The 22,421-nt window shown below is 53.9% G+C and overlaps 1 protein-coding gene across 1 annotated transcript in view; it reads right to left on the minus strand.

Moving 5' to 3' along the window:
* Positions 1–21,809, minus strand: part of COL13A1 (collagen type XIII alpha 1 chain) — a 203,832-nt gene extending 182,023 nt beyond the window's left edge. Inside the window, exon 1 of the mRNA XM_075533429.1 lies at positions 21,528–21,809. Coding sequence (XP_075389544.1) covers positions 21,528–21,809 — 282 coding nt within the window. The remainder of the gene's footprint in view (positions 1–21,527) is intronic.
* Positions 21,810–22,421: the final 612 nt, after the last annotated feature.

A 22,421-nucleotide genomic window follows, 5' to 3' on the forward strand; every position in this document is an offset into this window, starting at 1 on the left:
CCTGGCTGGCCGTGGTCGGCTGAGGATGCTAACCACTTTGGTCAATTAGCATTGGGCTGGCCCTTATCTGCAGCTGTCCAGCGTACATGTCCTCACTGCTGTGTAATTTCGCCACTCAAGGCAGGCCACGTGAGAGGTCAAGACAGCTGCCGGACAGGACTTGTGGGGTTTGATGTCAACTCTGGTTTGGTGGTAAGGCGGGAGGTCAGGAAGTTGCGTGACAGTTCAGAGCACACTAATGTCTGCTGGAGCCCACGAGGCCCTGGCACGGAGCCGTGTGCTTTTACACAGAGAATCCCAGGCCTGCTTCATAATGAAACACCAGCAGGTGTAATATTAACTTCATTTCACACATCAGGAGGCTGAGGCTCCGTGACTTGCTAAAGGTCCCACAGCGAGGATGTGGTGAATGTGGAACTGGGACCCAGGCCACTCCATTCTGCTGGAGAAAGTGGTTTCAAATGTTCCCTGAGATGGGGAGCACAGTGACAGGCCAGGTGGGGGTCTTTGAAAACATAAGGGGACTGGGGGTTTAAGCAGACAGGAACAAAAGGAATGTCTATAAAGGAGACCCTCACTGACAAAAAGAGGGGTCTGGAGGTCGAGATTAGGCTTCACAGCTGAGCACAGAGTGACCGCTGGGAACAAATGATCTCGTGAACAAAGCCTAGAGAAAGACCCTGGGATCTCTAGCTTCAAGCCTACTCCCTATGTGTCATCTGGGTTCTTTAAAGAAACAAATCCACAGAAACCCATGTACAAGAGAGAGGTTTATATAAAGGTTAAGTGTGCAACAAGAAAACATCCCGACCCAGTGCTGCCCAAGCCCACAAGTCCAACTTAACCCATTAACCCATATGTCCAACACCAATCCACAAAGTCCTCTTCCATCTCACAAAACAGACGCAATGATGCTGACTGCCGGAGGAAAGGCGAGTCAGTGAATGTGTAAGCATCTCAGCGCTGCCAGGGGTCTCCACACAGCTGCTCCAGCACCCAGGGCTGTATTGGGGTAGGTCCATTTGGCTTCTCCTTGGGGATGTCTTGCAGGAAGTGAGCCTTGCCAGCTAAAGCAGGGAACTGGCTAAGGCAGCTGCCCCCTGGTCCGACCATCACAAAGCAAGAGACCCGAGAACTAGAAAGGCAAGGCTCACCAAGCCATTTATCTCTCCACCCTTCAATTAACCCCCCATGTGTTTATTGGCCAAGTTGGCACAATAAACTTTAACTATATCAATCCACCCCTTGCCAACTTGGCACCTGTATATCATTCTTTAGCCTCATAATTGCAAATAGGTAACACCTACACCTTAATCCTATAATCCTGTGAATATGTTCCCTGCCTATGAAAGTTTGTAAGCCAACCACTTCATGCCTTTATCCCCCAATTTTGGGTATTCACTTTATATACTGCCCACTTACATCAACCCAGTGCTCAGAGGAGACAATCCAGTTGGAACCTTGTGAAGTCCGCATGCATAAGCCAAGTCAAATCCAGGCAGGCCATCCATAAACTCAGCAACAATATGCACCAGTTCACAGGCTCAAAAATCTCCATCTGGTCGGGTTCTGGTCAACTCAATGTGGGCTGCCTCACTCAGCCTCCTCTGGGTGCCCACTGTTCGCCTTGCTTTCAGACCATGGGCTCTCACCAATACTCAACAAGCATAGCCCCTTGTGCTAGGTCATGAACTTTAGACCAGTCAACCGCTCTCGTCTTCTCTTTTTCCTGTAAACCGAGTCCACAGGTGTCAGTGGCCAAACTCAACCCGTCTCTTTATTGCTGCATTTCTCCCACTTCCACTCAACAAGTAGATCCAGGTGGTCACCTAGCAAGCATTTCAGCCTACTCACAGGCTCCCTTTAACATTCAGTCCTAGAGGGGAGTTTTCCTTTTAAAAATTTTTAAATCATTTTATTAGGGGCTCAAACAACTCTTATCACAATCCATACATACATCAATTGCGTAAAGCACATCTGTACATTCATTGCCCTCATCATTCTCAAAACATTTTCTCTCCACTTAAGCCCCTGGCATCAGGTCCTCATTTCCCCCCCCTCCCTGCTCCCCCTCCCTCATGAGCCCTTAATAATTTATAAATTATTATTTTGTCATATCTTGCCCTGTCCAACGTTTCCCTTCACCCACTTTTCTGCTGTCCATCCCCCAGGGAGGAGGTCACATGTAGATCCTTGTAATTGGTTCCCTCTTTCCAACCCACTCTTCCTCTACCCTCCCAGTATCGCCACTCTCACCACTGTTCCTGAAGGGATCATCCGCCCTGGATTCCCTGTGTTTCCAGTTCCACTTTACATCCTCTGGTGTAGCCAGACTTGCAAGGTAGAATTCGGATCATGATAGTGGGGGGAGGAAACTTTTAGGAACTAGAGGAAAGTTGTATTTTTCATTGCTGCTACATCGCACCTTGACTGGCTTGTCTCCTCAAGGAAAGTTTTCTTCATGGTTCCAGATTCTTTCCAGTTTCTGACAAAGACTACCAACTGGTTCCTGAGTACTCCAAAGCACTGGGTGGGGCATATATTTTCAAATCTTTCTTTGCAGGCATAGCCTAAACCAGAGGTACTCAAACTATGGCCCACAAGCCACATGAGACCCGCCAAGGACATTTATCTGGCTCGCCGGGTGTTTTTGCTGCCGCTGCTGTCCTGCTTAGCAGTCTACTTGTCCAGTGTCCATAGGAATTTGTTCATAGTTTTTTTTAAACTATAGTCCGGCCGTCCAATGGTCTGAAGGACAGTGAACTGGCTCCCTGTCTAAAAAGTTTGAGGACCTCTGGCTTAAACCCATCTAAAGATGAAATTTTAATGGCTGAAAGCAAGTAGGCTTACACACTTTCTATTTTCATACTTCCCATAATTTCCCCAGAAAACAACCGAGTAAAATGTAGCTTTATCTGACCTCTGGCTAGACAATGAAGAAAAACTACCATTAGGGGGAGGTCAAGCAAACATCTACTCTCCATCCTATGATTTGTTTCTCCAGTACCCCACTCCTAAGGTACTATAAAGTATTAGTCTGGGTACTTTAAAGAAACAAATCCAGAGAAACTCATGTATATGAGTTTTATATAAAGGTTAAGTACACATCAAGAAAACATCCCAACCCAGTGCTGCCCAAGCCCACAAGTCCAACATTAACCCATATGTCTGACACCAGTTCACGAAGTCCTCCTCCATCTCACAAAACACACACTATGACGCCAACTGCAGGAGGAAAGCTGAATCGGTGAATGTGTAAGCATCTCAGCACTGGTAGGGGTCTCCACACAGGTGCTCCAGCACCAGGGTTGCATCAGGGTAGGTCCATGTGGCTTCTCCTCAGGGATGTCTTTCAGGAAGTGAGCCTTGCCAGCTGAAGCAGGGAACTGGCTAAGGCAGCTGCACCCTGGTCCAACCATCAGAAAGCAAGAGACCCGAGAACTAGAAAGGTGAGGCTCACTGAGCCATTTACCCCTCTGCCCTTCAATTAACCCCATCTGTGTTTATTGGCCAGTTTGGCACAATAAACTTTAACTATATCACCCTATGACGCTCTTTAGGAAGGGACTATACATGCTGGTGATGTAGTGGTTATATGCTGAGCTTCAATCTCAAGTTCAGGAGTTTGAAACCACCAGCTGCTTCAAAGAAGAAAGACGAGACCTTCTTTTTGTAGGTGTGGTCTTGTTTTCACAGATTCTTTTAGTCTCTCCTTGCCTCGGAATACTTTCATTTCTCCATCATGTGTGAGTAATATTTTTGCTGGGTACAGGAGTCTAGTTTGACAGTCCTGCTCCCACCCTTTCAGGATTCTGTATATGTTATTCCATTGTTGTCTTGCCTGCATGGTTTCTGCTGAGAAATCTGAGATTATTCTAATCTGACCCTTAATATGTAATTGTTCTTTTTTTCTCTATCTGGTCTTAGATTTTTTTCCCCCTTGATTTTGATATGTCGGAAAGCTTTCTTTTGGGGATCTCTCCTGATTGGGTGGGGGGTCTTTTTTTTCGTTTCCTGAATAATTATCTTTTCATACTTTAGGCATTGAGGAAAGTTTCTTGCAGGAGTTCTTGGACTATTCTCTGTGTGGATTTTGTTTGTTTGTTTGTTTCTTCCTCTCTGGAATTCCTAAATGACATAGGTTGTTCCTCTTGACTGTGTCCCATATTGTTCTTAAGCTTTGCTTGATCCCTTTGGAATGTTTTGTCATTTGTTCTTCTTTTAGAGTGGAGTCTGTAGATTTGTCTTCAAGCTCACGAATTCACGTTTCCATCTCTTGAATTCTGTTTCTCTTTTCTTTATTAGTATTGTGTCAGTCTGCTGTTGCAGTGTTTGACTTTGTGGTTTTGTTTGGAGTTTCTCTTGTACAGCATGCAGTGAGGTTTCTAGCTTTTCGATTTTATATTATTTTTCACTTTTCCTCTAAGACCCATTTTATCTGTTGTCTGAGGGCAAACACCATTCTTGTAAGTTATTTTTCTGGTGATTCCATAGCCTGTTCCGGCATTTCGTGTATGTCTGGCTGTTATTCGGTTATTTATGTCTGTTTCTCTTGTTTATTTTCTGTTGTAGCTGTTAGGGGGGTTAGGAAGGTGGGGCTGTGTGGGCCGTGCAGTAGAGGGGAGGTAGACAGTCTATATTAAGTGTCTGGGGGAGAGTCTTGTATTAAGTTTAGGGGTATATCAAGAAGTAGAAGAGGAAGTGTTATAGCAGAGGGAAATAAAGGGAGAAATAAGCAAAAAAAAAGGGAGGGAGGGTGAGATCAGGTACTGTTCATTGGCATGTTAAAAGAAAGAAATTAGACACACACACCCCAAATGACTGTTTTGCAATGATGGAGGAATGGGTCATACTATCTGATGTATAAAAAAGAGGTAAATAGGAAGAGTAGTGATATAAAGTTTATTGTGCTGCCCTGGCCGATAAACACAGGTGGGGTTAATTGAAGTGTGGAGGGATAAATGGCTCCGTGAGCCTCACTTTTTGAGTTCTCAGGTCTCTTGCTTTGTGATGGTTGGACTGGGAGGCAACTGCTCTAGCAGTTCCCTGCTTCAGCTTGCTAGGCTCACTTCCTGCAAGACATCCCTGAGAAGCCACATGGACCTACCCCGATGCAGCCCTGGGTGCTGGAGCAGTTGCGCGGAAACCCCTGCCAGCGCTGAGATGCTTACACGTTCACTGATTTGGCTTTCCTTCTGCAGTCGGCATCATTGCATCTGTTTTGTGAAATGGAGGAGAGTTTGAGGATTGGTATTGGACATATGGGTTAATGTTGGACTTGTGGATGTTTTCTTGATGTGCATTTAACCTTTATATTAAACTCTCTCTTATACATGAGATTCTGTGGATTTGTTTCTCTAAAGTACCCAGACTAACACAAGTAATGCCAACTTTTGGTTTTACGAGGATGAGAAGGATTTAAGAGCAGAGAAAAAAGATAGGTAAAAAGGGCTATAAAATAAATGTTCACATCCTAAAATTAAAGAAGGAAAGGACAAGAGACAAGAATATTAAAAATAAAAGTAGGAAAAAATGCTACAGTAAGAAGCAGGCGAGCTGTTAATATATGTTTGTTTGAGTTCTCAGCTTTGCCCAGGAGTTCTGTCTCTGAGGTGGGTGCTAACTTCTGGATTGATGGTGTGTTGAGGGACTAGAAAACAAATGAATTCGATTGAAAGCAAAATAAGTGAGGTCATAGTTTTGTCTTTATGTATACCAATAGATGGATGAATTCTGATTAAGGATGAATTAGAAGAATAGGGGACAACATTTTTAAAAGCGGGATATAGGAGTGATAGGACACAGAGCAACAACAATGCTACAAACCAACAGCTGGGGTCTAGACTTTGTCCTGGGGAGACTCAGACTGTGTGGAGCAGAGGTCTTTGAAATGGTTGGGGGGATGGTCGTATGTTGTTTTACTATCTTGTGGTATTTTAGGGTGTCTGGGGAGGGTTGAGATTAAGGCTAGGGGAATGATTTTAGTGTCTGGTAGGGCTGAGAGTCCTGTGTTCTTATGCTTTGGGTTAATGATTTCAAATGGCTCTCTGGTGGACCAGGTCAGAGGGGGCAAGGTCATTCTTTTCAGATGATGGAAGTGGCTACATGGGGCTGGAGGAGTGGGGTCTACGCCTCCTCCCTACCTAGGTGGTCTAGAAGGGAGGAATGACGCAGTGACCTACTCAGAGGGCAGGTGGCTTATCTGAATGGCTTGGGGTGCTAACCAGGGCCTGGAGTCATGGGACAGCTGGTGAATAGCTAGGTATGTGAGCCCAGAGCAGATTCTGGGTCTTGAGGCTTTTAGTCTTTGTCTGAAACCCAAACTCCCAGCCGGTGTTTTGTAAAACCTGCTGTTTCCGTTTCTGCTTGTACCATTATGCTAATGCATTGCTCATGGGCCAGATGTGTGTTATCTGCTACTCAAAGAAGTTGAGAAAAAAAGTCTGCAAATGGCTATGCTTTGAGTGTGTGTGTGTGTGTGTGTGTGTCTTACAATGGGGGGCCTGTGCAGAGCTGTCCCTCAGAGAAGGGGATTGGTTTTGTTAAGTGGGGCTGGCGCTCCCCTGGCTTGTGTGGAGAGTTCTCTATTGACTATGTACCCCTGATCCTGGCTGTCCTGTAAAGGCACACAGTATCCCCCGCACAGTTCAGCAGTTCATTGCTGCTTTGGGGGAGCTAGGTCTGCAAGGGTATTAGACCTGAGCTCCCCTAGCTTGGGCAGAGAGTCAAGAATATTTGTCCTTGTATGAGCCCCAGGCTGGTCACCCAGAGCTATGTCCCTGCAGCTCGGCCGGTCATCCACCCTAGCCAAGTTCCTGGACCAAGAAAATCCAGTCCAGAGGTCTGGGAATCTGCGCTCTGCCAGCGAGTGCTGAAGGCCAGTGACAAAGGGGAGTCTATGGGCAGACGTTACTGCTCTTTCAGGTTCATCGATGTGTGTGTACTTATCTTTGTGCTGAGAATCTTGTGGCTGGGAAGCATAGGATACGCCCCTCCCTCCCTTGGGTGCTACTCGGTCGCCATCTTGCTCGCCCAAGCTAACATCAGATGAGGCTTTCTACTCCCTTAAAGCGTTACAGTCTCGGAAACCCACAGGGGCAGCCCTACCCTGACCCTCGGGAACACCATGAATGGGAATCAACTCGATGGCAGTGAATTTGGTTTGGTTTGTTGTTGTTTCCACCACTCACCCCTGAGCCTTATCCCTGTCTGTGCCCGGCATATGACACAGGTGTGCTCAATGATGGTCACTCAGAAAGGGACCAAGCCGAGGGCAGCCCAGTTGGCAGCATTTTGGCTGAAGACTGTGGACATGAGGGTTGTCCCCATCCACCAGCGGCACCAGTTATGTTACAGAGAAGATGCAGAAGATGCCACGTGACGGACGAGGTCCTGCCCTCACGGGATTTGCCTTCGCATGTCGGAGACACACACCAGTAGACGGACAGGCACTTAAGAGAATCCCACCGTGCTGAGCGCCGGGGAGACGATGAAGGCAGACAAGAGGGCAGAGAGGGATGGGAGGTGCTAGGTTTTGCCGGGGCAGTGACTGGGGTGCTCTCCCTGGAGGGGACACGTGAGCAGAGACCCAAGAGCAGTTGGACATCAGGAGGAGGAGTGTTCCGGGCAGGGGGACAGCAGGCACAGAGGCCTCGGGCCAGGAGTGCGTGAGGGCAGTAAAGGGAACAGCATGGCTGGGGGCACGGGGAAGGGCGGGGGCAGGGGGGGGGCCCATGGAGTGGATGAGCAGCACAGAAGCCCGGCGTGTCCGTGTCCACTGCTCGCTCACAGGCAGACAGTGCAGCGCTTGCTGGAGATGCTGTGGTGCCCGTTCAGCGTTCCTCCCAGGGTCAAGGCACTCCTGGCCAAGGTCCTCTATACAGACAGTTGCTCTCGGTAGAGGGTGCTGCTTCAGCCAGTCACGCATGCTCCCTGGGAGAGCTCGGTTCCCCGTGCCCGAGTCCAAGACTTGGCCCCTTGGGCTCCATTTGGGAGTCTGAAGGACCATTCCCACTTCAGAGCACCCCCCCCCCACACCAACAGGCTGGCTGGGCCTCTGTCAGGACTACAGTCAGCTGGACTACCCCACCCCCACCCCTGCCCAGTTCTCCTTCCCTCACTCCCTCCTATGTGGGTCCCAAGAAGCCTGCCTACAAGCCTCCACCTACAGGCCCTTGATCTCACACAGGGCAGTGGCTTTCCTGTTTGCCCAGCCTTCAGCTGACCACCCCCCCTACACATACACACACACACACACACACACACACACACACACACACACACACTATCTGTGACTGCTCCAGGCACAACCAAGGGACTGAACCCCAGAGAGGGGAAGAGCTTTGCTTGAGCAAGTAAGCCCTGCCCACCCTGCCCACAAGCGCTTGCATTCCAGACCCTCCGATTTCCCATCCCATGCTCTCACTGGATCTGTCCAAGCTATACCGAGGCCATTCTCACTGCCACACTGCATGGAGGACCACATGCAGCTGCCAACAGCAGAGGCTCCAGATCAGACGCACGCATCTTCAAGTGATGGGCAGGACACAAGGCTAGAGCCCAAGGGGCATTGTGTGCTCAGGTAAGAGGCTGACAGGTAAGGAGGAGCCAGCCAGAGGAAGCTAGTAGTCAGATACGGGTTGCACAAATGCCACTTCCATGGCATGTTGAGCAGGGAGAAGGTTGAAGGCCAGGAAGCCCTTCTGGTTCTGTTGCATTCCTCTGTCTATGGAGAGACACCGGTGGTTGGGGCGATAAACAGGGCGGTGTGGTGGAGAGGCGCCCCACCATCTGTCAGGATGTCACAGGGTGGTGACTTGGCAATTGCTGTGGTGGTGGAATCTCTGACCCTGGTATTTTAAATGCTAGCAGGCTCATCAATGGTGGGCAGATTTCAGCAGTGCTTCCAGGCCAGGAGAGACTAGGAAGAAAGGCCTGGTAACCTACTGCCGTAAATGACTAGCGACAACCCTATGGATCACCACAGAGGCCTGTTCCCCAAGGTGTTCTCAAAGAAGCTGAGCCGCTTGCTTGGAGGCTATCTCAAGGGACTTGCACCCTTCAGTGATCATGAGGGTGGGGCGGGGCTGGGCAACTTTCCATTTGGTTTGCACAGGGTCACGAGGAGTCAGGTCAAGAGACACAGGTGGAGGGACAAGGGGTGTAAGAGGAAGCACAGACAGGGAAAGGAGTGGACCTGTTGTGTGGGAGGGGCCAAAGCTGTCAGGGTGGTGGTCAGGCGCTGCCATGGGCAGCTGGGGTGCCACGGCGGAGACAAGACAGGGTAGGGCAGGCTTCTGGGGACGATGAATCTGGGGCAAGTTGGGGTGCAGGTACTTGGGGGCCATCCTGGTGGCGGTGTCTGGATGGGCAGCACAATGGATGTGATTCTGGGGCTCAGGAGAGAGGCCTGGGCCAGAAAGGTCAAGCCAGGAGCATCAGAGAGGAACAAGGCATTGGAGTCACCAGAGCCAAGTCACCAGAGCCACCAACGCAGGAAACCGGAGAGAGGTGGGCTACAGGTGTGTCTTCTGGACCTGACCAGCATTTGTTCATTCTTAAAAAGAATCCCATCATTCCGGATGTGTCTTCCTCTCTCACACATCAGTCAGCCAGAAATCCTTGTCCTCTACCTGCCAGACTCATCCAGGGTTTGACCCCTGCCCACTCCCTCCACCCGACCAGCCTAGCCCAAGTCACATCATCTCTGGCCCCTGACCATGACAATGGGGCAAATGGCTTCCTCTGCTTTTGCCCCCTGCCTCCCGCCACACACACACACACACACACACACACACACACACACCCCATTTGCAACACGTGTCAGGGAAATTCTCCTCCATGTTAGTCAGGCAGATCACATCAGTCCTCCATGCAAAAGGCTGGCATCCTATTCAGAGGAAAAACCAACTTCTTCCCATGGTCTGGCCCCTCCAGCCGCTCGTCCCCTCACTCACTCCGACTGCCCTCACTCACACCAGCTGTCTGCCATGCAGGCCTCCCACACACTCTGCCTGCACCAGGCGCTCTCTACCTCAGGGCCTTTGCACTCACCAGTCCCTCTGTTGGGTGCTTGTCCTAGCAGTCACCTGGCTCTCTCTCCTTTCGCTCCCCAATGTACTGTTTTTTTAATCTTCCTTCCTTATGAGCCCCAGGAGCACGGCGGGTCAGGCATTGGACTGCTAACAGCTATGTTGGCAGTTCAACCCCACCAGCTGTTCTGAGAGAGAAGGAGGAGGCTGTCGCCGCGAGTTCGAAGCAGCTGAATGGCAGTGGGTTTCCTTTGATTTGGTAGGGGTCCCTTCTTCCTGCTTTCTCTCTTTGGGTTTGTTGTTGTTGTTAGCTTGTTCATTTATGATTCCCCCACCCCACCCCCACCTCCAATGGGGCTGGTTCCAACATAGGTTAGCTTGCTGTGGTCACTGCCAAACCCAAATGCCTAGAACGGGCACTCAGTTATATCGGTTACCTGCAAGTCATGGGTTTCAGGGGCAGCGCTGGGTCCTAGTTTTGCCCGGACTTTGTGAGGAGCTGCCACCCAGGGCCACTTCCGATGCGGCAATCAGATGGCACCAAGCATGGCTGCCTCTGAGGTGTCCAGGCTACCAAAGTACCTTCCTCTGGCCAGAGTCCCCCACTGGCCCCAAGGCATCTGAATGTGGGTCTCCCAAGCAAAGCCTGAGGCCGTGGGATGGACCCCCCCTGAGCCATGGTGACGTGACCCCCTGCTCGGCCCTCAGTGGTAGGAGGGCCTCCTGGAATGTGAGTGCCCTGAGCAGAAACATCACCCGCCTGATCATCATCTGCTATTAAAATGCCTGTATCAGTATCAAAGGGAAAGTGCCAGGCGGCTACTCACTCCCCCCAGAGAATGCAGCTAGGCCAGGGGCTGGGGCTTAGGGGGCCACTCCCTCCCCATGCCTCCCTCCCAGGGCTCTTAAAGGGCCTAGCTCAAACTGGCCTCTGGCTTGGGGGAACCACCGGGGTGGGGGGGAATAGGGGGAGGGGGGCAGCAAGTTTTGGTATCAGCAAGAGTGCCCAGGGGTGGAGTCAGGTGAGCTTTCCAGCATCTGCACACAGGGGGCATTACCTGCCTGCCTACCTACCTTCTAAGGGTTAATGAGGTGACGGAGGAAAGCGTAGATGAGGTGCTTGTCCCCACCCTGAAACTCATCCACGCTGGGTACAAGGACTGAAGGGACATAGTCCTGGCCCACGGCCACTGAGCTCAGTGGGCCTGCCCCACATTTGGGTGGGATAAGGTTATTTAACCATCAAATTTTAATATGAGTAACTTGTAACTCCTTTTACAGCCCACCTGACCTGGAAGACTGGGTGGGAAACTTGTCCCTAGTTGGGGTTGGCACAGAGGCCTCCGGACTCTGGAAGACACCTACTGTGTGCAGGGCTGCTGGGTAGGAGGGGCCCGGACTACAAATGGGAGCACCAGGCCCTGCGATTCTCATCCTAGCTGGTCACTCACCACGCATGAAGCCGGAGAGCGAGTCCCTCTGGACCTCAGTTTCCTTATCCATAAAGTGGGGATAATATTACGTATGCTCTAACTGTGTAGGACCACTGGGAGATGGACTGATATGAGGGAGTGTCCAGGTGTACAAAAAACCAACCCCCTCCTCTGCCAGCTTGTTTGCCTTGGTGGCCAGCTGAGGGCCACTTCTCTCTTGAGCTGGTGCCAGGCTGCCATGGGGCGGCTGGCCTGGCTTCCTCTGGCTGGCCTCAGCCACACGGCCAGGGATCTCATTTCCCACACTTGCCAAGCCCCCCCCCCACCCCCTTCCTGAGAAACACAGACCTCCAGTTCTGAGAGAAGCAGGGCGAGTGAGGGTCCTGCCTGTAGTGCTGCCCTTTGACCTTGAAAACTAGCAGTTGAAAGAAGAGGAAATGACCACCGGCCTTGATCCTCTGGCATCAGAAGCATCGCTGGTGGCTGCCCACCCCCTCCCCCAGAGGCTGAGCCTTGAGGCAAGGGACTTGGGGTTGGGGGTCTCTAATCTGCATCAGAGCTGAATCTCAGAGGAGACCCCAGGAAGAGGTGGGATTTGGGGTAGACTTACACAGAATTGGGAGCCCCAGTGGCACTGTGGCTTAAGCATTGGGTGGCTACCCTCAAGGTCAGCAGTTCAAACGTAGTAGCTGCTACGTATGAGACCTGAGACTGTCTGCCCCTGGATTAGGTTGCTGTAAGTTGGGAGTGATGCCGTGGTAAGGGGTCGGCAGAACTGGTTGACGGGGTTGGGTGAGAGGTCACTCCATTTAGGAACAAAGGCTCAGAAATAGGACAGTTGCTCAGGACTGGCTCTAGACGAGCCTCCTCCCAGGGACCCCAGGAGACCAGATCCACAGAAGGGGCTCGTTCAAGAGACAGGCCCGCGTGCGGCCAAACGCCCCAGGGCCCAGGCAGCTCAGAGGGAGAAATCAGGGCTGAGGAAATCGGGAGCCCAGCCCATGCCCTCGGTGACTGGGCTGCCAGAGCACAAACGCCCCAGGGCCCAGGCAGCTCAGAGGGAGAAATCAGGGCTGAGGAAATCGGGAGCCCAGCCCATGCCCTCGGTGACTGGGCTGCCAGAGCAACTGCCCCCTCCCTCCAATGCTCTCTTTGTGCCAAGGACTTGGCTCCTGATCACAGATGCGCAGGCCATGAAACAGGCCCGAGGGTCCGCCGGATCCCACCAACTGTCTCTGTCCCTCTGTGTTACCAGACCACAGAGAGATGTGGTCCCCATCTCTGTGGCTCAGAAAAGTCAAGAGAAAGAGGCACATACCCCAGGGTGAGCTTTCCTATGAGGAAGTCCTTCCTTTCAGCTAACCTAAGTCTCTGCTGCTGCCTCAGGGGAATCCGGGCGCTGGGTGCTAGCATAGTGTGGATGTGAGTGGGCGTTGGCTGGGCCCAGGGACCAGGACGAGGCAGGTGTCTTTGCTCTGGGGAGGGCCTGGGCTGGGCTGGAAGGCGGAGCCTCCTCCCTCCCCTCTACCTTCCACCAGTGGGCATCAGCGCGTACTAAGCACAGCGCCTGTGTACATGTCTGGGCAGAGCAGCCATGAGAGCTGCCCTCATGGGGTTTCCAGTGGAGAGAGGGGCCCAGGGAAGAATGGTTGTGATGAGCTATGGGGGAGGGGCCAGGCCCTGATTGCCAGTCGCCTGCAGACCAGTCTCAGGGAAACCAGGCTGACCGGGGAACTGCCATTCCCCAGGCAGGACCCCAGACTCAGGGAGATGGTTTAAGAGCCAACACAATAAGTCCCTCTAGTGGCTCCTATCGGAGAGCCCTGGTGGCGTAGTGGTTACTCATTCACAAGGTCGGCAGTTCGAAACTGCCAGGCACTCCTTGTAACTCCTGTAAAGAGTTACAGTCTTGGAAACTCACAGGGGAAGCTCTATCCTGGCCTACAGGGTTGCTATGAGTAGACAGATTCTATAGAAAGGAACTTGCTGGCTCCTGAACAGAGAGGTGACGTACCCTGCACACAGGCACACAGCAGGCAGGGCAGCGCAGGGCGGAGGCAGGGTCTGAACCTAGGAAGCCTGGCACGGAGCCCAGGCCACTCCACTCTGTCCCTGAGACAGGTCGGGCCCAGCTCATCAAGGAACTCAGGACACTCACTGCCGCTGTCCCAGGCACTGTGCAAAGTATTTTACTTGCTTGAACTTTTAAAATCTTATAAACAACTTTAATACTAGGTGGAGACTCTAATCAGCCGCCTCATTAGGCAGAGGGATCACTCCAAGGGACAGAGGGGTTGACCAACTTGCCCAAGGTCACAGAGTCAGTAATGAGCAGAGCCGACTTGAACTTTAGATGCTGGGTTGGGGCCTGCAGACACCACGGCAGGGTGCAAACCAGCGCTGGGCACAGTGAGGCGGGGGTGGCGGCACAGGCTGGGCCTGGCAAGCCACACGGGTCACAGTGCAAACGTTTGGCCTTCAGCCTGAGAACAGCGGAAAGTCACTAAAGTGCTTCAAGCACAGAGACAGCGTGGTTTTATTTTTAAAAGATCTCCCTGGACATTTGGCAGTGGGCACTGGGGACGTTGCACAACACGACAATTGAGTGGTTCACTAGACTGTCGCTTACTGGACACGTGAAGACACTGAGCTGGCTAACCCTCGCGGTATTTAAGGAATCCTGGTGACACTGCAGTTGCACATTGAGCTGCTAGCCGCAAGGTTGGCAGTTGAAACCCACCAGCCAATCGCAGGGAGGAAGATGAGACAGATGAGGCAGTTGGCTGGAAAGGTTTACACTCTTGGAACCCCGAGGGGGCAGTTCAACTCTGTCTTGTGAGGTAGTTATGAGTCCAAGCCACGTGATGGGGGGGGGTAGGGAGGGGGTTTGGTTTTGCGGCATTTTACATATGGAACTCTGGTGGCATAATGGTTATGAATTGGACTGTGATCCTCAAGATCAGCAGTTTAAACCATCAACCACTCTGAGGGGAAAGGGCGGGGCTTTCTACTCCAGTAAAGAGATACAGTCTGGGAAACCCACAGGGGCCATTCTACCCTATCTTATAGCGTTGCGTGAGTTTGACTTTGGGGTTCAGTTTTACACACACACACACACACACACACACACACACACACTTCCCACAATCAGGGTGCAAGCCCACAGGAGCTACTCACCCTAGCTGCCATGCAGATGATGAGCCAGGCAGGACACAGGATGAGAGCAGGTGTGTTAGGCGGCTCCTACCAAGGCTCAGGAGAGCGCAGGGGAGCACAGGCTGGGTGAGGGGCACAGGGCGGGCCTGACTGAAGGCTGACACACCTGGACAAGGCAGGGGGCTGGAGAGGGCTGCCCAGGTGAGACACTGCGAACCTCAGAGACGTTCTAGTGATGCCTGAGGAATTCTGGTCTTGAAATGGGTCTAGAGCTCCAGTAGGAGGATGCACACATGAATGGCGGCCAGATGGCCCCACCCACAGAACAGGCAGGGCAGAGGGTCTGCAAGCCTAAGCACCAGCGATGCGGTGACAGGGAGAAGGATCCCTGCTGCAGGGCATGATTTGGGAAGGGCCTTGCTCCCAACACTCTGACTCTCTGGCTTGGGGAGAGGTGAGAGGTTTCAGGACCACACTCTGGCCTCCCAGGTCACCAAGCCTACCTGCCACCTCCAGACAACCTCGGGTGCCCCTCACAGCGAGGTGGAGGAAGGCTGTTCTTGGCAGACCCCTAGCTAATGCCCCTTTAACCCAGCCTCCCCTCTGCATCCCTATCCCCAAGACCCTGCTCTTTGGCTGGCCCTCTAGGGCCCTGGAGAACCTCAGAGGGAGGGCTTGCCAGGAGCCAGAAAGAGGGCATTTGCAGGTTAATAAGTGGAGGGACTGTGGGAGGGTCTTGGGAGTGGGGATTCCCAGAGACCAGAGGATGGGGGTGGGGATGTGGGTGGGTCAGCCAGTGGCAGGGAGGCTGGAAGCAGCAGCGTAGCTGCCTCGCCCCTGTGCACTCCAGCTTGGTTTTGTCCAGAAACTCACAATAGCTTTCTAGGCAGGAGACAGGCCCAGACTATGGCAGCTGCAGGCTCTGGGTGTCGATCAAAGGGGTCGTCACTAAGCAGGTTCTATTAACCCTGGCTGTTTCCATTGTCGGCTGTGAGAGACCATTCAGTAAGTTCAAATTCACGGCTTCTGTGTTTGAGCATCTCCACTGGTCAAGGGAATGGAGCCCTGGTGGTGTACGGGGTTATGTGCTGGTTGGCTAACTACAAGGTCCCCAGTTCAAAACCAGCAGCCACTTCAGAGGAGAGCGATAAGGCTTTCTACTCCTATGGAGTTACAGTCTCAGAAACCCATGGGGGCAGTCCTACCCATCCTGCCGTGTGGGGTCATTATGAGCCAGGGTTTGGTCTTTGGTTTGATGAGTCAAGGTAGACTGTGTGATCTTGCTTGGCCGAGTGCAACTGGGAGAACTGGGCAGAAAAAGGGCAGCATCCCATAGACCAGGGTCCATGGGTCATTTTCATGGCATGTTGTAATGTGTCGGGGGGAAAGGCTGAGGAGCTTGACTTGTCGTTTTGAGGGGATATTGAGGTAACGCTCTCTAAAAAGATAGGCATCGGCTGGCATAGTCCAACGTTGCACTTGGCACCCTTTTCTGCAGCTGCAGCTCTGCAGGGGCCCTGTGCAGCCTCTCGGGCAGGCAGTTCCACCCTTTGTGCCCAGCTGGCCTTTGCCCTCTGGAGGTCCAGAGTGGTACTCCCTGCCTGCAGTCTGCCCTGCCCTTTGGGTCACAGAGATTGCCTCTCCAGCGAGCCCCCGCCCTCCATCCAAGAGCCCAAGGCAGAATTGTCCAGATGGGAGTGGGGGCAATTTGAGTGTGGGGCTGCCTGGTGACCTAGATGGAACCCAAAAGGACCGACCTCTGGGCTATCCCTGCCCATCTCCAAACCTGGGCTTCAGTCTCCCTTGTATGAACCTGCTTACTTCTTCCTCAATGAGCAGCTTCAGGGGGCAGAACTCAGCTAAAAGAGATAGTAAGAAGACTCATGACACTGGGCCCTCCTTTATGTCCACTGGCAAATCCCCTCAATACTAACTAACAGGCCCCTCAGCAGGATCTGCTACTGCATGGAAGCTCCACGGGAAAGCATGCTGCAATTGCTTAACCATGTCTGCTCGGGGCCCTGCAATGGGGAGTGGGGCACATGCACCATCTACTGGCTCTCAGTGACTTGGTTAGTTGTCTGGAAAGGAGTAGATCAGTGGAGAGGAGATAAGCTGTTGGAGACTGGGACCCTAGCCCTGGCGCCTTTGAAATCCTGGCTGTAGCCTTTGGGCCTGGCGTGTAAAGGGGCTGTTCACATAGGTCCCCAAACTTCTTTGCCTCCTTTTCAGAAAGAAAAAAAAAAATCACTGAACACTCTCCTGGTGATTAAAAAACTTTGACTCTAGCCCATATTGCAGGATAAAGTATAGGTATCTGTTTTTGTAGCCCTGCCCCGGGCATTATTCCAGCACCACCCGCCACGCCCCCAGGCGCAGTATGGTCCACTTTGGGAGACTCTGTGCTACATGGAAAAACAAACAGCTTTTGGACAGGGAGCTCTGGCTGCAGATGAGGCACCTGGATCCAGGGTCTGTCCATTTCGGATCGAGGCCTCAAGTAGCTGAAAGACAGAGGGTCTCCATGAGTTGGAATCAACAGGTTTGGCTTTTGTTTTGTTTGTTGTGAAACACTCTCATGTGAGACATTCTTATTACAGTTATATTGTTACTGTTAGGGACTGAAGGCATCTGCGGGCAGAGGGTGGGGGGAAGAAGGGGCTCCCTCTGCATTTTAGCCTGGAAGCTTCGACCACTTCCTCTCCAGGGAAATTCCCACAGCTGGACAACCCCTAAGGTCTAAATTGCAAGGGATGAATCACATCAGTCTTCTCATGTGTACAGTGGGGTAAGGAGCATGTCTGTCTGTCTCGGGGGTGTCCTGGGACAGAAAGGCAGATGCAGGCAGTGTGTGTAGCACCGGCTCCCTCTCCATACCTTATAGGGAAGGGGAGTCCAGTTGGAGTCCCTGGGTAGTGCAGATGTGAAGCACTCCATCGGCTACACAGTGGGGGGTGGCAACCCACTCAGAGGCACTTGGAAGAAAGGCCTGGCCCTCTGCTTCCAAGAGGTCACAGCTGCACACAGGAGGTCACTGGGAGCCAGACCAGCTTGATGGCAATTGGTTTGGATTTTTGTTGGGTCTTCTTGGCTGCCCTCGACTCCCCACTGGGCCCCCAGAGGGGCCCGGCTGTTTTAAATTCCACTCCCTTCTCTTTCACCACCAGGCCGAGGGGACATGTGAGTCCCTCCAGCTGGGGCATCCCAGTTCATGTCTCCGCAGCAAGCGGCCGAGTCACGGGCAGCTGGAATACTCCTTAAGGGTCTTAGGTCAGAAAGGAGGTGCTGGTGAAAGAAGGGCTGGGGCCTGAGGCCCGGACACCACACGCCTGCTCCCGACACCCTAGCTCCTTTTCATGGTTTGTCCCAGGTCTGAACCCCCTGCCCCATCTCTGCGGGGGCTCTCTGCATGCCTGGCCTCCTCTCCCAGTGGGCCCTTCAGTCTGGCCTGCCTGCCAGCTCCATCGTCTCCTGCCTCACGATGCACACTTTGCACCGGGCCAGGCAACTTGCAGGAGGTCTAGGCTTCCGGCCTCCATGCCAGGGATAGGGTATGGGCCTCATCTGCACTGCCCTTCCTGATATCCTCTCTTCTGTCTTCCAGGGAGAGGCTCAGGCCCCCCTGCTCCAAGAAGGACTGCCTGGAGCCTTTCCAATGCATTCATTTGGTCCTGGCCTTGGGGGGTGGCACTCTTTAGACCCAAAGACTACATTTCCCTTTCTGTCTCCTGCTGAAGGTCTCATAGCTCTAGAAGGAGGGAGGAAGGCAGAATTCGATAGAAGAGGAAACAGGACCCCCCAAAGTTGGCAGTGCGTGTCTGCCTTTGAGGACAGGACCCCAGCACACCCATTTCCACAAAGCTTTGTAACTAAGTGATTCACCCTTCCCTTTTCTTCCCTTTGTCCCCTCCTCACCCAGAGATGTCCCCTGTCCCTGGTCTCCGCTCCTTGCCTCCCCTGCTCCCCTCCTTTACCATTTGCTCAGACCTGGGAGGGTATACCTGGGATAGGAAAGGCCTCCAGTGGGCACTCCGGGGACCACTGGATAGACTTCTCTGTCTGGGCTGTCCAACATGGCAGCCATTAGCTACCGGGGGCTCTTGAGCATTGGGAATGTGTCTCGTGGGGCTGATTTTTCTATTTTATTCACTTTAATGAAATTGCACACATTCAATTATCTTAAAGATAACAGTCACACGTGACTCCTGGTCATCTTGCTGGACAGTGCAATCCTAGAGAGTCCCATCCAGATGCCTGAGGGCTAGTTCTTCACCCACTGGACGCGTCCCACCCTCGACTCTCAACTCCTCCGACTGACCTCGAGCCTCTGTCTCTGCTTCTTGCCCCCTGAAGTCCCTCTTGCTTGGCCTCCCTTAAAGGGAGCCCTAGTGGTGCTGTTAGGTAAGTGTTGGACTGCTAACCACAGAGTCAGCAGCTCAAAGTTACCCACAGCTCTCTGGGAGCAACCTGCCTCTATCAGCTCGCCAGAAGTTAGAATCAACTTGATGGAAGGGAGTTTTGGGGTGGGATCCCCCTAAGTGCTCTTCTAAGGCCATAACGACCTTCCTCAAGGCCCTTCCCTGAACCCCGTCTGTGCGTACACAGGTCTAGCCATCTGTAAGGCTCCTCTGGACCTGGGCTGCCCCTCTCTCTCCAGCCTTGTCTCCCATCACCTCACCTTCCTGCTCTCTGGCCCCCAGGCTCCAGAGGCTATTTCCTGGGGCCCCTCACAGTAAGGCTCCTAAGCTCACTCCTTTTGCCTGAAAGACTCTGATTCACGCTTTAGGTCTTAGCATCAAAATCACTTCTCCAGGACTGATACCACCGTCATCACCGCCATCTGACTCTATGTTGCATGCCCTGCATTCCTCCAGACCCGCCCCTTTTCTGTTGTTAATAGCGTGAGCTCTACCATGAACTTGCCATGTCACTCGGCCTCAGGTTTCCCATCTGTAAAATGGGCTGGTGGGGGTGGTCAGGCCAGGCGGTCTCTGGGAAGACGTTCAGATCTGTACCTCAGAGTTCTGGGACTCAGTAGTTTAGAAATGCCAAGTCAGTATGTGAGACACAATTGTCATGCCCAAGGCCCTGAGAACCCATGACCTGGCAAGGGTACATTTGGGGATGAAGAAGCAAGGAAGGACCTGGCGACGGGCTGGTGCGTGTTCTGGCCAGCAGGAGGGTCTGGGAAAGGCGGTGGAGAGAGAAACCGAGCTGCACCCCAGGGTGTGACAGCTGCACCTCACCCAGCAGCCAGAGACCTGGTGGCACCCTCCCCTGCCCTTCCATCCAGCCAGTCCCTCTGGACTCTCAGGTGTGGAGATGGCTGTTGGCTCATCCTTACCCAGGAGCTGAGCTGTGGGCGGCCTACCCTAGCCCTCTGGAATCCCTGGGGACTGACAGGGCGTGGTCCTGAGCTGACAGCAGCAGTCGGCAGCATGCCTCCATGTCCATAGCACCAGTGAGCCTGCCTGCCCTCTGACCACCCTCCCTCTTGGGGGCTCTGACCTGCACACCCCGACCACCCTCAAGAACTGGCTGGCAGAGACACCAGAAAGGTGAGGTGTTAATGCTGCCCATCATCAACACCACTTTGCCAGCTCAGAGAGGCTAGGCAACTTGCCACGGGTGCCACTGCTTCTAGGAGGTAGAAGTGGTGGAGGCAGAGGAGAGCAGGGCACAGGCACAGGTTTTATCCTCACCCCACTACCTTAGCTAAGTGGCAGCCCTGCTTCTGCCATTCTTCCTTGGACACTTCTTCCTAGATGCTCGAAGTCCTCACCTGCCAACCTTTCCTTCATCTGGGCCCGAGGTCTCCCGTGCTGTCCAGATTCCCATGAGTCACCAAGCCTCACCCTTGGATGGTTGCAAAATTTCCCAGCACTTTAGATAATACGCTGCCTCCAGAGCTCCTGAAGCTTAAAATCTTAGCTTTTAATTCCAGACCTGTTAGGAATGGGAGAACGTTCAGCGTCCACTTCCCCAACGATCCCCGCCCCCCTCCCGTACCCACCCCAAAGAAAATTTAAAACCCCCCCACCCACAAAAAAACCCTGCCAACCAGTCAATGCACACACAGCAGGCCTGCAAGGCCTCTGTGCATTTGTCAGTCTGTGTGGGTCAGGAAGCCCAGTCTTTCTCCGCACTGGCTGCCGCTTTCCAACTGCTGCCCCTGTGCCTGGCAGCCCCAGCGCAACCAAGACCACGACGCCACCAAAGCTGCTACTAGAAGAACTCCAGGGACACCAAATGTTGGAGCCCATTCAGGGTCCTAGGATAAGAAACGTGACTTCGAAACAAGAACCCAATCGCTAGTTAGGGAGCTCCCAGAGCACACCTAGGCCCTGGCGGCTGGGTGCCGGGAGCAGAGAGAGGGACTTGACACCACCTCCCTGCAAGGGCTGCCTCCCTCGCTGGCCCCTAGTCCTTTGGATGATTCATTCCCTCACTTCTTCCCAACAGAACGTGGCCATAGAAGTGAGGCAGCGCCGACCCTCGAGGTGGGGGTGGGTGGGGCGGGGTGGGGTTCGGGGGCCCAGCCAGCCTCCGGCCAGACCCCCGGGCACGCTTCCCGCCGCGTGGGCGCTGGGACCGTCGGGCCCGCCAGCGAGCTGCGCAGCTTGCCCGCCTCCGCGCGCCTAGCTTCCCTCCACCTGCCTGGCGCGCCCAGGACGCTTCCAGCGCGGGACGCGACGCGCCAGCCGCCAAGGCCCACGGCCCGAGTCCGAGGCCAGGGGCCGAGCACACGCCCCCGGTCCCCCGGACCCCTGGCAGGGTCACCGCTGTCCCTACCTCTCAGCCCTCCCTCAGACCAGGAGCGCCCACGGGCACCGGCTGGCCAAGAGTCTGGAGGCTGCGCGAGGGGCCGCCGCGGGAGGGAGACAAGCCAGCAACAAAGAGCACAGACCTCGTCCAGCAGTTGGTTGACTCGTCCCAAAATAGCCGTCTCCATTTGCCGCTCCCCGCTCTCCGCTTCCAGGCGCAGCACCCGGGCCTGCAGCTCGGCCGTCCGAAAGTGGGCGAGCAGGCTGAGCGCCAGCGAGCCCAGGACCAGCGCCAGCAGCCCGCACGACCCCGGGCTCGGCAGCCGCGCGCAGCGCTCCGCCGACACCTCGGTCCCCGGCGCGTCCAGCTCCCGGGGCCCGCGGGCACCGGCGGCGGCCGCTTTGCCGGCGCGCTCGGCCACCATCCCCGCGCGTCTTGAGATCCAATAAATAAATAAATAGAATAAATAAAGGCGCGAGCCGCTGCCGGGAGGCGCGATCCCGTCTGCGCAGTAGGGGGAAAAGGCTGCGTCGCTGGAAAACGTCCCTCTCCTCTGCTCCGGGCCCCGAGGGCGGAGAAGTCAGCAGCAGAAGGGGGGGCGGGGGGGTCAGAAGGCGGAAAACACCCCACCAGTAATGGGGGGGGGGTGTTACACCAAGGTGAGAAAAAGTTTCTTCGAAAAACGTTCCAAGTCCAGGAAAAGTTGGGGGGCGGGGATCGAGCCCACTCTCTGTCTCTCCGCCGCGTCTGCCTCTCCAAGGACCCGCAAAGTTCTCGGGTTGTTGGCGCGCTCTCGATCTCTGGGGTTTCGCGTCTCCTCGGCGAGCCAGTTTCAGTCGCGGGGCGCCGGGGCGCACATGGAGGGCCCCATGGGCAGAGGTGGTTCGTGGCCGCTGCCCTGGAGCGCTGGGGCCGATTCCGGCGCCTCTGTAACTTGACACACTGGTCTTGGCCGCACGGATCGGATGAGCAATCCGTGCTACTTCCCAAACTAATCTCTCCCGCCCCCCCACCCCGCCTCCCACCTCCTGCGGGG

This window comes from Tenrec ecaudatus, chromosome 16 (assembly GCF_050624435.1).
Source record: "Tenrec ecaudatus isolate mTenEca1 chromosome 16, mTenEca1.hap1, whole genome shotgun sequence".
Taxonomy (NCBI): Eukaryota; Metazoa; Chordata; class Mammalia; order Afrosoricida; family Tenrecidae; genus Tenrec; species Tenrec ecaudatus.